This window comes from Tauraco erythrolophus, chromosome 15 (genome assembly GCF_009769465.1).
Source record: "Tauraco erythrolophus isolate bTauEry1 chromosome 15, bTauEry1.pri, whole genome shotgun sequence".
Lineage (NCBI taxonomy): Eukaryota > Metazoa > Chordata > Aves > Musophagiformes > Musophagidae > Tauraco > Tauraco erythrolophus.
In genome coordinates, this window is record NC_141479.1 from 22,970,705 (window position 1) to 22,988,029 (window position 17,325).

The 17,325-nt window shown below is 57.5% G+C and overlaps 2 protein-coding genes across 5 annotated transcripts; both read right to left on the reverse strand.

Annotated features, from left to right (window-relative positions):
• Positions 1-3,060: 3,060 nt before the first annotated feature.
• On the reverse strand, positions 3,061-6,743 carry DHODH (dihydroorotate dehydrogenase (quinone)). The gene is made up of 9 exons (XM_086621268.1): positions 6,726-6,743; positions 6,295-6,498; positions 5,595-5,794; positions 5,296-5,378; positions 4,571-4,758; positions 3,976-4,089; positions 3,484-3,637; positions 3,252-3,411; positions 3,061-3,115 (listed from the first exon to the last, which is right to left on the reverse strand). The coding sequence occupies exons 1-9, from the start codon at positions 6,741-6,743 to the stop codon at positions 3,061-3,063; spliced, it is 1,176 nt and encodes a 391-aa protein (XP_086477394.1).
• A 1,325-nt stretch (positions 6,744-8,068) lies between these two features.
• IST1 (IST1 factor associated with ESCRT-III) lies at positions 8,069-17,194 on the reverse strand. Of its 4 annotated transcripts, none has more exons than XM_086620828.1 (10): positions 17,112-17,194; positions 15,082-15,181; positions 14,227-14,407; positions 13,874-13,961; positions 13,483-13,566; positions 12,989-13,099; positions 12,416-12,622; positions 11,219-11,311; positions 9,585-9,630; positions 8,069-8,415 (listed from the first exon to the last, which is right to left on the reverse strand). In XM_086620828.1, the coding sequence occupies exons 2-10, from the start codon at positions 15,167-15,169 to the stop codon at positions 8,216-8,218; spliced, it is 1,098 nt and encodes a 365-aa protein (XP_086476954.1). In that variant the 5' UTR covers positions 15,170-15,181; positions 17,112-17,194; the 3' UTR covers positions 8,069-8,215. The 4 variants fall into 4 exon arrangements, with proteins under 4 accessions (XP_086476954.1, XP_086476955.1, XP_086476956.1 ...); XM_086620829.1 differs by lacking the exon at positions 17,112-17,194 and adding an exon at positions 16,618-16,807; XM_086620830.1 differs by lacking the exon at positions 12,416-12,622.
• Positions 17,195-17,325: the final 131 nt, after the last annotated feature.

The window sequence follows — 17,325 nt, forward strand, 5'->3', positions numbered from 1 at the left end:
TGCTCCAGACCTCCTGACCCTGCCATATGCTGCCAGCACCTTTCCCAGCAGGAGGAGCACAAAAATCCCCACCTCGCTCACAGCTGGCCTGGCAGAGGCTCCTGGCAAGCCTGCCAAGCCCCCACGGGAAGCCAGCGTGCCAAGAGTTTCCGGGATTTTGTAGCTACAAATATGCGGAGAAGGATCTGGCTGCAGACACTGGTGCCCTGGTGTTACAACACCAGCTGAGGTTCACAGAAAGCACAGCCAGCCCCTGCCCCTGCAAAACTGCCCTGTGCCACCACCTAAAGCAGGCCCTGCGGGGGCACCCAGCAGCCCCACAGGGTGCAGGCAGCCCCCTCAGTGCTGTCAGGTGAAGCCAGGACACAGGAGCAGAGTGCCATCCTGTCCTGTGCCTGGCTCTGCCCACACCCGGGGTGCACCCTGCCAGCCACTCTGCAAACCTGGGGCGCAGTAGGGCTTGGCACTGCCAGTGCCCTGGGCAGCACCAGCTTGGCTGGCCAAGGTGCAGCACGCCCCACGCCAGCTCGCTGCAGGCTCCCAGGGACTGTGGCCAAGCTGACCTCCTCCCACAACTACCCACCCCTTCCTGCCCAGTGGGCTCCAGCCCCATGTCCGGGCAGCCCCTGGTCCCTCGGGTACAGGTTGTTTTTCAGCAGAGGCAAGGACCCACCCTTACGGGAACTTGCAGCAGCAATCGCTGGCCAGTGCCCAGCTGGACGTGGCCAGCCAGCAGCACGGGCACGGGGCAGAGCACAGCAAGGATGGCCAGAGGGCATCAGCCTGCTCTGATGAGCAGAGCCTGCTTTCAGCAGTGGCACAAGCAAGGGGCAGCACAGAGGTGAAGGGACAGGCACCTGCCCTCTTACCTACCCCAGGGTGTCAGTGTTGCAGTGAGGCCACCCTAAAACCGTTTGGAGCATGTGAGGCCAGCCCCAGACTCGAGCCATTGAAGCCTGGCCAGTGCCCCTCTGCCCCTTGCACGCTCCAGTCCTTCAGGCTCAGGAGGGACACCTGTGTCCGGTCCCAGACACTCCAGCTTTCCCATCCTGTGCAAACTTCTTTCCATCTCATGGGGTGCCTCTCCTCCTAAATAACGTAGGGCTTGAAGTCTCCGGACCAGCACCAGTCATACTCATGCAGCCACGCTTGAAACAGAAGATGAGTGGCTGGCACAGGGTGCGTAAGGGCTTGGCAGCTCCGGCCCAGGAACGGAAGCTTAGGAAGGTGCTGTCGCGTTGATGATAGCAGGCTCAGGTAGCATGGTCCCCCTGCAGCAGGCTTGTCCCTCTGCAGGAGATGCCATGCCCTGGCAGAGAAAAAAGCAACACACGACTGCCTTGGTTCCCACTTGGCAGCCTTAAGGTGAGCTCAGGCAAAGGGATGCCTGGGGGAAGGCGGGGAGAGCTGCCCCAGGCTGCCCATGAGGCACAGACCACAGCCCCCGCACCGTGCCATGCTTGAGGCCAACGCTGCCAGCAACGGCCGCAGTAGTGCAAGGCACCCAGTGTCTCCCAGCCACAGTCACGAATTTGCTTCAAAGGACAGACACGAGTGCCGTGGGGCAGGGTGAAACTCAAGCCCAGGCTCACATGGGCATGACAGATCTTCGAACTGGGAGAGCAAGTGCCTCCTGGGCCTCTCCGGAGACAGCACAGCAAAATGTGCCAAGGGAGCGGGTCACATCCCTGGTAGAGCAGCAGTAAGCACCACCTGTCCAAGGCAGAAACCTGGAAAATGCAGAGGCTGGTGCAGGGGGCTGCGGGAGCGGCGGAGCAGGGGGGTGACAGCCCTGACATGGGCAGGGGGCTGCGGGAGCGGCAGAGCAGGGGGGTGACAGCCCTGACGTGGGCAGGAGGCTGCAGGAGCGGCAGAGCAGGGGGGTGACAGCCCCGACGTGGGCAGGGGGCTGCAGGAGCGGCAGAGCAGGGGGGTGATAGCCCCGACGTGAGCCAAAGGCCACTGAGGGCCACAGTCCCGCTCCTCCTGTAAACAGGTCTGGTGGAATACAGTGCTGTGATGAAATCCTGCTCCACAGGGTGGATTGCGACAGGCTGCCAAGGGAATGCTGTGTCCGGGCCAAGCCATGTTGCTCAAGAAAGGCCTGAGACAACCGCAGGGAGCGCGGGGTGAAGCAGCAGCCAACACTGGAGGCCCCAAAGACAGAACTGACAGCCTTCGGCAGCGTGAACAAACAGCCTTTCTGTAACAAGGGACAGGGCACAGCCACAGCTGTCTCCAAATATCCATGTACTGGCAGCAAAGGGAAGAAACGGTGCCCAGCACCTCTCAAGGGCCCAGACTCAGACAGAGGTCTCTGCAAGGGGAGCACTGGTGAGCTTTGTGCGGATCCAGCTACCCTGTGGCTTCTACCACCAGGAAAAGATGCACTGACCAGGAACAACGTAGAGAGAGCTGATCCCACTTGGCTGAGGAGAGCCCGACTGCATCCCCCCAACCCAAGGGGTGTCCCCAGAGCAGCACATCAGACCAGGTCAGCCAAATATTTATTGACGGTCAGGCAAGACCCAGAGCCTGCAGGTTTGTTACAGGACCACATACAGAGGGGAGGAGGGCAGGGAGGGCAGACCCTCTGGCAGAGGCTGCAGTGCAGGAGGACCGAGCACCAGCCAAAGCAGGCAGTACTGGCAGAAGGGAGGCCCAAGAGGCTGCTTGGCCCGCTCTGGGCAGCAGCACCAGGCAAGGTGTGCCCTCCAGGGGCAGGCGCTGCAGCGGGAGCCGGGCACAGGACTGCACCGCCCGCAGGGCTGTCCCATCGGAGGCCTTCCCCGCCACCCAGCAGAGCCTTGCCCAGGCCTGGTTTCTGCTGGGGACCTCAGCCCACAGCAAAGCCAAAATATAGTCCTGGATAGCGGCACCAATGTGGAGGTCCCCTCCCCTCCTCCCCACCAGTGCGGCCCAGCTTCACCCATCACTGACCCTTCTCAGGGGCTCGGACCAGGACCTCAGCTCAGCCCCAGCCTGCCCAGCACTGGGAGTGCCAGACCTGCGCCTGCTTGGCCACGGCTCCTCCCAGCTAGACCTGGGTCCTGCAGGGTGTCAGCACCGGTGATCTGCTCCAACCGCCTCCATGACGTTCCTGAACCCCTGCTCCCTAATCGGGGACAGCATGGGACAGCTGGGTCAGCCTGGCACTGCGGTTTGGCCCTGCGGTGCCACTGCTCGTGCACCAGCATGCAGCTGCCCAGAGCCACCCTGAGCCCCAGGGTGGTGTCTGGCCCCTCACTCACCTCAGCAGCTCCTCCAGCTCCCGCTTCACTGCCCCCACCACCGGCGGCCCATGGTACACAAGCGCCGTGTACATCTGCACAAGCGAGGCTCCAGCACGGATCTTCTCCAGGGCATCGCGCCCACTGCTCACTCCCCCCACCCCAATGATGGGCACCCGGCCTGCAGGCAGGCGCAGGGTCAGGACGGTGTGGGTGATGCCAGCACACTCCCCGAGCCCTGCCCTGCCCCTACCTCGTGTGAGGGAGTACATCTCCCTGATGGTCTGCGTGGAGAGCTCCCGCAGGGGCTTCCCGCTGAGGCCTCCGGGCTCTGCGCGCTGCCTGCTCCGAAGGCTGCTGGGGCGGCTCACAGTGGTGTTGCTGACGATCAGCCCATCCACACCGAGCTGAGGGAGGCGGCAGCATGAGGGCACAGCTGCCACGAGCAGCCCACCACTCTCACCCCTGGGCTGCCAGGCCAGGAACTCCCTGGCATGTGCCGCACCCATGTGTCTGGGGACAAAGCAGCCACCCCTCACTGCCTGGACCATCCCCAAGGTCTGGGTGATGCACACAGGCCCTCACGGACTCAGAGCTACCCAGGACGCTGTCCCTACGGCAGCCGGAGAGCTGCACGTCTGCCTGTCTCTTCAGAGCACTGCCATCCCGCGCCCATGCCATGCAAGGTGCAGCAGGAGGCACACCAGCCCAGCTCCTCACCAGCCTCCCCTCCCCACCTCCTCACCTCGCAGACGACGCTCGCGATGTCCTGCTTGTCCTGTGCGGTGAGGTCAGGGGCAATCTTCACCAGCACAGCCGGCTTGCGCTCGCAGGGCAGCACGTCCCTCTCTGCCAGCACCTGCAGGGTGATGCACAGGGGCACAGAGCAGTGCATGGTGGGGAACACCTCCTGCCCTGGACTGGGGACACATGCACCCAGTGCCACGGGCAGCACAGGGACAGGCTCTGCTGTCCTGACATGGTGCTGATGATAGGACAGGCACCCTACGGAACAGGGCCTGGGCACATGCCCGCACAGGACCACAGCGACTCCCGATGCTGTGGGGTGAGTGGCTCGCTGCACCCTTTGCAGGAGCAGAGCGGAGGGCAATGCCTCACTGCTCACATGCCCTTTGCTGAAGTACAGTGCCCCGGTGAACCCTGCGCTAGCAGCTGATCAGGGGACACCTTGGTGGCCTCTGCCCATCACTCCGGAGAGCCACCATTTCTCTCCCTGTGCTGGGGCAAACCCACTGGCTGGAGCAGAGTAGGTGCTGCTAGGGGACGGCACGCATCCAGTGCTGCAGCTGTGGTCCAGGCTGGCTGTGAGAGTCACCCACCTTGGACAGCAGGTCCCGCAGCTCAGCCCTGCCCTGCAGGTCCCGCAGCCCCGGGGTGTTTGGGCTGGACACATTCACAACCAGGTAGTCAGCCAAAGGGCCCAGCGTCCGGACCCCAGCCACGTAGTCAGCTGCAGCATCGGAAGAGCTCTTGTTCTTGCCCAGGTTGACTCCCAGGGGCATCCCCGCTGCAACACAGACAGGGCTGAACCAGGGCACCCACCCACCACCCAAGCCAGAGCACCCGACAAGGGAGGCCCCAGGACCAGCTAAAATCAAGATGGGGATGTGCAACCCACGTGTTTCATGGGGGTAGGACTGGGACTGTCCTGCAGCCACAGGAGCATCAGCACAGCTGCCCTGGTGAGCACCTCCCAGCACTGCAGCCTCCAGCCTGGCCACCCAGTGGAGGCTGCCCTTGGAAACTGGCCGGCTGAGGCCCTACTGGCTTTGGCTAGTCTCAGCAGACGTGTCCTGCCCAAAGCAGCAACCGGAGCCTCTATCACAGAGAAAATGGCAGGACAAAGGCACCTGGTCACAGTCCCAAGGGGGAGAGGCTACAGCCCCAAGAGAGTTCCTGCTGCCTGAACGCGCTTCGCTCTGGCCAGGGCCTTCTCGTGCCTGGACACTGTAACACACACACCATTCCTGGCCTACCGCTACCTGGGAGACCCCCAAACCCACCGTGCAGACCCCACGAGCAAAGGCTTATAAGCTCATCTCACCATCAGTGAGCCTGAGCTGCGTCTCCCGGCGAGCCTGCAGCCTGCGCTCCACTGCAACGTGGCCGTGGCTGTTGAACCCATACCTGCACCAGAACAGACAAGCTTCAGGGCTGGGCTGGTGTCCACAAGCCCTGAGTAGGACACAGGAGGGAGATGCATGGTCTCTACAGCTCCTTTTGGCACATCCAATCCCAGAGCCACTGCAGCACAGACCACAGAGCCAAGACCACCCAAATAAAACCCTCCCTCTGGGTGGGTGGTCTGTGGGACACCGCAGAACAGCCACCCTCAGATCTCACCTGTTAATGACAGCCTCGTCCTCCACCAGCCGGAAGACCCTGGGTTTGGGGTTCCCCTCCTGGGGCTCAGGTGTGACAGTCCCTACCTCCACAAAGCCAAAACCCATCTTGTAGAGCCCGTCCACAGCCTCGCCCTGCTTGTCGAAGCCAGCTGCCAGGCCCACCGGGTTGCGGAACCGCTGCCCGAGGACACGCACCTCCTGCAGGGCAGGGGCTGGGTCACACACCGGCAGCTGGAGCACAGCAACACCAGAAACCACAGCCAGGGCCTTGCTCCAGCCCCCCAGGAGCAGCCCCGGTCCCCTCCCCTCCATTCCCCCTCCCTCATAGGGTGTCTTCAATCAGGTGCCAGCCCGAGGGGACCCACGGCTCCTACCAGGACCATCTCTAAAGGAATCTCCTGCACCCCGGGCTGCCCCAGGAGCCCTGCTGGACACCCCCACTGGCTGGCAGAGCGCACCGCTCCCCGCGGACTGCGACAGGTCCACGGTCACCCTGGAAACCGGCTGCGTGCCCATCACCCGGGGCCCTGTGACCCCCCCCGCCCCCCTCCACGCCCCGGCCGCTCCCCCGGCCATCATCCCCTAAAAAACCCTGAACCCCGCCTCGGCCACCCCACCCCCGGTCTCCCCCGCCTCAGAGCTGTCCTGAACCCCCCTCGGCCACCCCACTCCCGGTCTCCCGCACCCCAGAGCCGCACCAGCGCGGGGCCGTCGGGCCGGGCGGGTGGCAGCAGTCCGAGCGCGGTGGCGCGCAGGGCCAGCCCGTGGGCGGCCTCGGGGGGGAGGGCGCGCAGCGCGGGCATCACCGCCGTCGCGTAGAGCCGCTCGTCGCCCGCCGCCAGCGCGGAGCCCAGCAGCAGCCCGCAGCCTCCCAGCGCCGCCGCCAGCGCCCGCAGCCGCCCCTGCGCGAGGCCGTCATCAGCGCGCCCCGTACCGGGAACGGCCCCCGCCTCTCCGTCCCCTCCGACGCCGGCCCCCTCCCCGGCACTGCCCACTCCCCCGCCGGCCGCCCCCGCCCAAGCTCGGGCCCCCGCGAGCACGCCCCGCCTGACCGAGCCCCAGCCCCTCCCGCCGCCCGGGCCCCGGAGGCCCCCGGCCCCCAGACCGGCCCCGAGCCCCGGCCGCTCACGCGCAGCGCCGCCGCCATCTGCTCGGCCCGACACGTGGAGGGGCACTTCCGGGATCCCGACACGGTGATTGGCGGAGGCCGGACCCTCCCAGCCAATAGGGGCGCAGCACGACCGGGGGCGGCAGGCCGGTGGGCGGGGCGACACGGGCGGGGCACGGAGCGAGGCCGCCCTGACCGCGCCCCCGGGCGCTCCGCGGGCTGGCAGCGAGTCACCGCGGGCTCCCGGCAAGTCACCCGGGCTCCGCGGAGCGCGGCCCGAGGGCAGGCAGGCACCACGGGAAGGCGGAACGGCGGTGGCAGCGCTGTGGCACCGCCTGCTCCCCACGCGGGCGCTGCCACAGCCCCATGGGGCAGCACAGCGCCTCCTGCCACGCTACCACCCCCGCATCAAAGCGCCCCACAGCCCGCTCTGACACCGCCGCTCACAGCCGAGACTTTATTAGGAACCAACCCGTAAGGTACAAATCAACCAGAACTTCCAAAGAAAAGTAGTGTGAAAGTGTTATGTACAGAGACGTTACACTGCAGAGAGCACGTCGCGTTCGGCAGCCCCTCCGGCACGCCGCCCCGGCTGACGGGAACGGCCACCCCCGCTGCAGAGCTCTGCCAGCGCTGGGGCCAGGCATCCCCCATCCCTTACTCAGGGATGAGCAAGGTTACTGCCACGTATCCCGAGTCGCCGGGCCCTCGGCTCTCCGGACAGGTTCAGCAGCCGCTCAGACAGGCGCTGGTGCAGCCTACAGCCCTCTGCCCGGCCAGCTTGCGCTCCCAGCAGGTTCAGGCGGAACGTGCCACTGAACAGGAAACTACAATGCCCTCTGCGAGCAGATCACTCTCTGGAGAACGCAGCGAAGGCCACGTCTTGCTCCCCGAGTCCACTGGGAGCAAAAGACAACATCAGGTGAACTGCAACCACATAGAGCTGGAACAAGGGAGATTGCAGAAGTGCCTCAAGGGCAATGCCACATCTCCTCACGACCGTATTTCCCCACCTTATTTCCAATTAGTTAGACATCTTGCCAAAGGGACTTAATCACCCGTATCACACAGGCCATACAGCAGAGAGGGGCAGCTCGTGGATGATGCTGCCCTTGACACCACCAGGGGAGAGCAGAAAGCCCCATCCCATTCAAGCCTTCACTTCCCTTCTCTGTGGGAGGGGGCACAGAGCCACTGTGGGGACAGCCAGGAACAGCACCGTGAATGTCACACACAGCTTCCTGTATAGCTACCCAGACTGCCAGGGGCTGTTCCCTGCTCCAGTCTCACAAGATTCCCCACAGTTCACCTCTGGACAGTTCACCTCCCGGAGCAACAAAGATCAGGAAAGAGGCAGCACTTGGTTTAAGTACAGCAGGAAGAGAGCTCAAAAAGAAGAGCGCGTTCATTTGAGGTTAATACAGGACACCAGTTTCAAGGGGAGTCTGTTTCAGAGAGAAGAAGCCGTCACAGCTCCTGCCCCTCACATTGGCAGTACAGCCCAGTCAGTTTTATGTTTTCTTCTTTAGCTCCTCAAATCTCCGAGAAAGATCATCGAAGTCAATGTCTTCAGAGGCAGAAGAGTTGGCGCCAGCAGATGCTGTTGGCAGCGTATCTGGCACAGATGGTAATTCAGGCAGCACAAAATTATCAAAGGTACTAGGAGCTCCAGCTCTTGGTTTAGGAGAAGCTTCTGGCTTGGGCACAGGCCCTGTTTAGAATGAGAGAAATACCATTTCACCTCACCATCATCACGCTCTCACCAGGCCAAACAGAGCCGGGCACAAGAAAGGTCATTCTACCAAAAAGGCACTACCAATGTATTTGTCTGAACAGGACCAGTGGTCATTTACCTCCAACTGCACGTAGGCTCAATGGGGAAAGCCACAAGGCTTCAGGTTTACATGACTGCAAGGGACTGCAGCCATGGCAGATCTACACTGGTGACCCTGTCCTATGGCTGCACCACACAATACGAGATCCCCGTCCACTGCCCATAGCCAGCTGCAGGCAGGCTGAAGCGCCCACATGCCTACCCTGGCTGGACTCAATCACAGGGATTCAGTCTCAGTGTCCTCCATTCCAACACCTCCTAAAGATACATGCAGGTATCACATGCTGTCACCCAGCTGTCAAACTGAAGCATACAGCCAGATCCAGTGCACCCACAGGCCCATATTCTTCAGCACACAACACCAACACTCCCCAGAGGGCTCCATTAGATCACTAGAAATCCCTGCTGGAGCTGGCAAGGGTCCAGTCACTCTAAAAACCCTCTTCACCTTCCTCAGGTGCTAGAGATAATAAGCGCTTTCAAAACACACAGAGCAGAATCACACCTCACAAGGCAGGAGAATTGTTACGGTCCAATGACAACGCATGAAGCATCTCGTTAAGCCTTCAGGCAGATGGACCAATGGACAACAGCTCCCTACTAATCCTGCACTGCTGTATGCAACCTCAACACGGACAAACCTACCTACCCTCTTCGTGCTTAGTTCTCTCATTCTGGTGCTGCAGAACTGTATCACTTATGCCAGGTAAAATACAGTAGCACTCAGAGCTGTCTCTTTCTCATTTTATCCTGCAATGCCCTATTCTAGGTCTGATGAAACAGCTTAGGCTGGAGACTCAGTACTTACTTCCAAGTCAAACTAGTTCTTGAGTTTCTTCCCAGTGGAAGTCTGGATCCTCCTTGTTCAGAGAGGATACTCTCCGTTTCAGTCAGAGTCCTCTCCAAACTCAAATCCTGCTCTCAAGATGTGCTGAGTTCTATACATTGTTCCCTATATGGAAAGCTTCCTCCCAGGGACACTGGGATCCCAAGCTAACCACCACCTCTAACCACCCTAGGTTTCCCATACTTCTTGACATACTCACCAGCCACTGGTGCAGGAGCATCCTTGTCAGCATTAGGCTCATTGATCTGGAAAAGACTCTCAGTTACTACAGCTCTCTGTCCTACCAGGAACAGAATCACACAGGTGTGCAGGCACCGCTCATGGGCAACTGCAGCCACACCACGCAGAGAAATGCATACCCCACCCCCCCCCCAAGAAGGCAGACAAACCTTCCAGCATACTCAGAAGAACACGCCTCTCTTCGCAAAAAAAGGAGGCAGTGCTTTGACTTTCCTCTCCCTCCATCAATCCAAGCAGTTTCACTGGCCTTATTCTGGAACTGGCTAAACGGAGCATACCAGCTAGCAGGTCTAAAATATTTATCAAGGACATAAGTGGGAGAAGACTACCCTCTTCGCCCATGTAATCACAGCCACCGCTCACTTCTTTTCCTTCATAAATAGGTCCTTGTAACCAGTAGCAAGGTATGAAATGAACCTGTCTCAGGTTTTGGTCTGCCTGGGACAAAGGCCCCTGGCATGGTCAGTTGTGCTGGTAAAACTCCTCGTTCCCTGTGAGCTGGAGTCAGTGCCATCTATTCCCATGCAGCTAAAACTGCGGCATCTGTGCCTGCATCTCCTGGACTCCAAGGCTGCTGTGCAGCTAGTACAAGGTGTGAGCACACACAGGTGCTTAGCTATGCTCAGCCCTACTGAGGACATTGAAAAAACAAGCAGCATGTCACTGAAAGCAAAATGAGAGGCACGATCATGAACTGCAGCAACAAAAACATAGACAAGCATAGAAAGAGAAGACTCCAGCAAGTCCTTCATTGTCCCCAAGGACTGAGAAAAGCTGGGGAAAGGAAGAGTGTTTAAACATACATCATTTAGGTCAGCCAAAATTTCCATCCAGGCTAACTATGAATTAGTTCAAAAGCCACAATTAAACAGACTGAAGGTGACAAACCCTTCGCATTGCAAAAAAACCACAAAAACACACACCAGAGTTCGTGGACTCTACTTGTTAACTGTTTATCACCATTTTAGTAATGCAGTAAAACAGATCTTGGCTCTCTTTTGCAGCCAAAACACACAGTTGAATGAGGAACTTCTCACAAGTCCTTCTCCCATCACACGCACTCAGTGATTCACCACACCCATACGCGATGGCAAGCACCACCCCAAAAGGCTCCAAAGGTTGACACAATGTGCTTAATCATAGAATGGTCTGGGTTGGAAGGGACCTCAAAGATCATCTAGTTCCAAACCCCCCTGCCATGGGCAGGGACACCCTCCACTACACCAGGTTGCCCAAAGCCCCATCCAGCCTGGCCTTGAACACTTCCAGGGACAGGGCATCTACAACTTCTCTGGGCAACCTGTTCCAGTGCCTCATCACCCTCTGAGTGAAAAATTTCTTCCTTATATCTAATCTAAATCTCCCCTCTTTCAGTTTAAAGCCATTGCCCCTTGTCCTATCACTACACGCCCTTGTAAAAAGTCCCTCTCCAGCTTTCCTGTAGGCCCCCTTTAAGTACTGGAAGGCTGCTATAAGATCACCCCAGAGCCTTCTCTTCTCCAGGCTGAACATTTGCTTCTGCCATGGCTACCACTGTATGATTTTTGAGGTTCCCTCTGCTGCCTGCAACAGTGATTCAGCTCAGGCACTTACAGACTCGTATGTTGGTGGGGTTGCTGGAATTGGTGGTGGATGGATGTTAGTGAAAGGCTGGTAGGTCCCCACTGGTAGGCCATTGAAGTTCTCCTGTACAGAGAGATTACAGTCATGCACCAGACTACTCACCTGAGAAAGCGGCTGTGGCACACAATACACTTACAGCTGCTATGGGAGTCAGAGAAAGAGCAGTCTAAAATAAACGCAGGCAAGCATCCAATCTGATAGAGTTTATACTTAATACTTGAGAATATTTTCCTACTAAGTCAGAGGTAGTCACCTGGAGCAACCAGACCCAGCTAACAGGACCGTGGGTTACTCTGAAGAACCAGCATCACTAAACCCTTCATCTTCCAAGGCATTAGAAGTACCAGCACAAAAAGGGTAATACCCTGCCTTAAGCACACCTGAGCCATTTCTCCTGAGTGCAGTATCACAAAAGAAGGAGGTCGTCTCTGGCTCACTCAAGGCTTTGTATTACCCATACCTGTAACACAACAGTGCCTCAAAGAGCTAGGCTTGGTGCAAGTCCTCAGCATATTTATGCCTGGGCCTTCAGCCAGCTGATGATACTTGGCCCAGATTTTCCACAAAAAGCACTGCAGCATTGCTGGGACCATATTGAGACTCCAAGCCGTACCACTGTGCTGCCACTCTCCAGTCTACTCAGATATGCTACAAATGACTGAATTCAGACAACAATGCTCTTTTCAGCTCCCACCTTCCACCCTTGCAACATATCACCTCCGAGAGCCACTGCCCTGGTCCTCTCCCCTTGCAGGTTTGAAGGCAGGGCACTTCCGCATTTTTCTCTGCTGTTGCCACCCCACAAAACTCACCTGATCTCCTTGACTGAATCTTGGCACACTACCAGCCTACCAACTTCAAAGTGCAGCTCCAACCCCTGGTCAAAAGCCTGACAGTCAGGAGACTGCCTCAGGAGTTAAGTCTGGACTCCTCTGCTCCCTGAAGGCAAAGAGTGCTGGCTAGAGAACAGGGGTAGGAACCTCCAAGGTCAAGAAGCAACATGAAGCTTCATCTGTGCTGCCAACAATGTCCATCTCATGCAGTTTCACAGCAACCCATTAAGCTATCGAGTACAGACAGACACTTCCCAATCAGCAGGCACGGGGCTAAGCACTACAACTGGAGTCTTTCACAGAAAAAGGGAATGCTCAATGAAAAGGCACTTACCGGTCCCTTTGGAGTTGGATAGGAGAAGGGCGGATTTGGTGGTGGTATGGGCATAGGCATCATCACTGGCATGGGTACTATTCCATCATGACCAACCAGCGGGGCTGTAAATCCACCACCTCCTCCCCCTCCAGGACCACCCTTCTTCACATCATCTGTGAATCCTACATCAATCAGATCCGCCTCTCCACCCACAGGCGCTTCAGCCTGGAGAGAGTGGAAGAAACACAGCTCTATTCTAATCACAGCTCTCTAACAGCTTTAGATGCAGCATTTGTCACTGGACAAGACAAGACAAGGACAGAAGAGACGGCATCTACACAGTGATATTAGAGGGAATGAGAAAGAGAACCAGACCGTAGCATGATTAACTACAGCCACATGCCGTAGGGCTGTGGGAAGGAGCAGGGATCATGCTGTGCTAGGGCTGTCTAGAGGATACCAAAGCACAATTACCACTGAGTTCACTGCAATGCCACAGCCCTGTGCTCTGAAAGCCCGCACAACACTAACAGGACACTTCGGCCACTGGAACACAGAAGGAAGCTCCAGGCTTGCAGATGCCTCACTCACCATCACCACTGAGTCAGGCTCATAGGGCACGTTGTAGTTCTTGGCAATCTCGATGAGGTATCTCTCCACCAGAATCTTGGGCGGCGCCTCCACACTCAGCTTGTGCATTAGCTGGAACACAAGGGTGCAGAGACACTCAGAAAGACCGGGGCAGCGCAGCACAGCAGAGCTCTGCCCCAACCAGGGTCACCTGCTGTGGGGAGCACAGTGCAGCCTTGGAAAGGCCTTTCCTCCCAGTATGGCCCTGCTGCAGAGGAGGCTGCCGGCAACCACAGGCCAGGTCTCCACATGCTCTGCTCCTCTCCATCCACAGCTAGCACAGTAGGGCCCTGCCTGCCAGAGACCTCGGCCCTATGCAAAGCAGGCCCAGCCTGCTCTGCAGTGAGCCACAGGCATCAGCCACCGGCCACAGGACAAAGGGGCAGAAAGCCACAACAGGTATGCCTGTTCTGCCAGCTCCAGCTGGCCCTGCAGCTGTTCCACCAGCTTATTACCCTGTCATTGACTGTCCCGATCTGGTTTGTCCGGCACAGCTTCCCATACTCCTTGCTGTACTTGGCACACAGCTGGTCAGCAACCTGTAGCAGGAGAGAAACTCTGTGAAGGTGCACACTCTTTGCTTTCCCCCACCTGCATGTCTGCGGTAGCCACTACAGCTGCCAACCTCCCCACTCCAGACTGCACTCCTTTCTGCTACTGAGTGCCCCAGATGAGCAGGCTTAGCCATTTCTGATGCTCCAGGGACACCTATACTGGGGACTCCGTCTGCAGAGCCCATAAAAACATGTCCGCTGCCTTCATGACACAAGACAAAGGCTTCCACCAGCTTCTGGCTGCAGCACTCCCACCCTGCACTCGTAACATCCCTCAAACAACCCTACTCACAATCTTCAACTCAGCCACTTCTGACTGGAGTCGTGGTGCAGCCCAAATCAGTGTAGATACTGCTTCCGCCAGCCCGGAGTCCAGCTCCCTAGAGGAAAACAGAAGATAATTCTATCTCCACACCAAGCACCTAGTGACTGCCGCCCTCAATCTGCTTAGCTTGAAAGTCCCCATCCTTCAGGCTGGGCTCCAGAGTCTTCCCTGCTTGGGGAAGAAAAGGTCTGTGGAGGCCTTAGGACACTGAGACAAACAGGTGCCCTTCTGTATCCCAGGCTTGCCCCCAGCAGTACCCCTCCCTGAGCCCAGGGGGCCTGGACCCTCTCCCACAGCATACCTTCTAGGCCAGAGCTTACTTCATGGACTGAATCAAGCCAAAGCGGGCTAGCAGCAGATCGCAGTACAGCTCCAGGATCTCCATGGCCTCCACAAGGTAATCTTCACGGATGATGTGCTCCACACGAATCCTTGCACGCTCATCTTTTCCGGCTGCCAGATAATCTGCAATCTCCTTCCTTGCCTTCTGGGCCAACTCAGCTACAGCACATACCCCCAAGGCCAGTCACTGTGCTGGCAGGGGCTGCTGCCCCCGTACCCGCTCACAGTCCCCACCACACACAAAACCATCATGAGCTTCCCTCTCCTTCATCGAGCCTCTGCAGTGCAAGACACTGAGCTGGCCTGGTGAAGTCCTTGTGTCTAGGTCCTAGCACACTAACTCACAGAAGAAAGCAGAGTGGGCTTTTACTTGCTAGGAACACTCCTACACCTTCAACTTCCCTGTAGAGTCAATTGGAATCATTGCTCTTATCTGTGTCTGGGCAGGGCAGGGCAGGGCAGGGCAGGTGGAGAGAACCTCTCACAGCACCCAGTAAGTTCCCCACTATGCTGCTGGCACAAAAGGTCCAGGAAAGGCCCTTTGGGGCAAACTGACATGTCCCTCCAGACACAGCCCACAGCTACCATCCCATGCACCCCATAAATCGCATTCTGACACCTGCCAGGAGGTTGGACAGAGGCCATGTTGTGGCCAGCTTGGTCCACTGGGTACTTCCACACTGGGGCAGACTGCCAGGCCTGGGTACAGCAAGGAAGAGAAAAAGGCCACTCCATACTTCGCCCATGAAAGTACTCTATCTCCAGAAAAATCTCCTCAAGTCTCCTGAGCCTCAAAAGCATCCTCGGTCACACCTGTCCCCTCAAATACTCACTCTTCTTTTTCTCCAGCAGCTTGAGGCGATTGATGACAAGGCGCAGGTTGACTCTCAAGCGCTCAGCCTTGAACCCAGAGCCCAACATGATGAACACTTTCTGTGGGAGGAGAGGGGAAGGTCATTGGAACCAGGAGCTTTTGGTCACACCAGCACACCATCACTGTTTTACTTGGGGGCGAATAAACACACCATTTCTCCAAAGAGGTACAGGCCTGCTACTCCTGAATCTGGTTATTTACAAATTACTGGACCTACAGCACTCATCATTCCCTTTATACTTTACAACCCTGCACCTAATCAAGGCCAACAGGGAACAGAAACTTCCTGGATATTCCCATTCTGTCAGACTGAACCTCAACCCCAGAAACAGATGTCAGATGATCAAAAACTGGGACTACTTCATACGTAAAAGAGGATTATAAAATATATCCTAAACCAAGAAGTTAAAGGTCTGGGCCTATTTAATCTAGAGAAGTGACACTAGCCACTGATGTGAATACCAGAGTACAGTAAAGTTTTAAGAATGTTAGACAAAGATCTACCACCAACAGTCCAGGAAAACGTGATTGTGCCTCAGTTCAGTACGCTGGACTTACTGAGACGGTATTTTGTGGTTCCATTCAGCCCTAGATTTCTATGAAGCCCAAGTGCAAAAAACCCCTCAGATTTCACAGTAAACAGCATAGCTGCTAGAGCATATACCTTCATTCCCTTGCTTCAAAAGGTGAGGGAAGTAAACCGATGCCACAAGATGCCATCTGCGACAACTATAGCACAGTCAAATTCTCTCTCTCCCCCTCTGTGTTACTTCATTGACAAACCCACATTTTTAAAGAAACATGAAAGTCAAGCGCAAGAACTAAGCCAGCCTCTGTCCTATTAATATACAAGTTGTAAAACAGCTGTATGATTAACCCAAGGACTGTACAAACTAAGGTTGTAACAGCCCTGTCATCAGAAGGAAAAAGTTGCCAGTCCATATTTCCCACACTCTTCCTGCTTACTGAACACATGCTCTGGCACTTCTTCAGTCCCTCACAAGCCAGTTCAACTCATTAGTCCTACAGAAAACTAGCTCAGAACACGTTTTATTACAGCATTTTGTTATGCCAAGAACCGTTCATCAAAAAATCCTTTCTTAAGAGCTATCACATAGAAAGGCCTTGGCTTGTAACTGAAGGACACACTGCAACAGACTTTTAGGCAGCAACAGCATTTTGTGTGTAGCTAGCGATTTACACAAGATTTATTACTATCTAAACTATGTTCAGTTTCTTTAGCTGATCTATTCGCACACCAACACAGTTATTTCAATGACGCACAGAACCGATCAAGATCAGAAAACATTGCTACAGAAACATATACCCGACAGAAGTCTGATGCCATAAAAACCCAAGTTTTGTCCTTCTGTAACTGGAACATATTCCTACATCATTCAAATAACTTTATAGTGCTGCAAGAAACAGTCTCAGCACGAGTTGCAGTGTCTCTGAAGCACCTATTAAACAGCTGTTCTGATTAACAACCACGTACTTTAAGGAATCAGTTCCAAGGACAGCCACCAAGCAGCAGCCAGCTCGCCAGCCGCCTTTGGCGACCGTTCTGACGAGTTCTGTTGCCCACACTCCCTCGTACGAGGCTCTCGGCCGCGCCGCGGCACAAAGACCGGTCCGGTTCCTGCTTCCCTCGCCGTCCCGGGAATCCACCTTTACTCGCACCACCATCCGCCTGTCGCTACGGCGTTTCCTGGCGCATCAGCAGCCGCCGAGACCCGCCGCGGAGCTGCCCAGCGCCCAGGGCTGGCGCAGAGACGCGCGCAGGCGGCCGCGGGTCGGCTGCGCCCGACCGGGCGGAGAGCCCTCTGCCCCCCGCGCGGGCGGGCACGCCCCGGGCCTGCCCCCAGCCCAGCCCCGGGCACGCCCGGCACGGCGACCCCCTCGTTACCAGCACCTTCTCGGCCGCCGAGCGCGCCCCACCGTCCCGAGCTCGGCCGCCACAGCCCCAGCCCCAGCCCCAGCCGCACTCACCAGCCGCCGCTTCGCGCAGGCTGCAGGCACTCAAAATGGCGGGCCTCTCCCCGCCACTTCACCGCGTGCGGAGGGATCCACGGCGCCAGCGCCTCTCGCTCCTTACCTACGGCACGGCCGGGCTGGTGCAGCGGAAAGGCCGCAAGAAGCGCCCGCTGCACCGACGCGGCGACGTCCCAGGAGAGAAACGGCAGCGGCACAAGCAAAGAGAGCG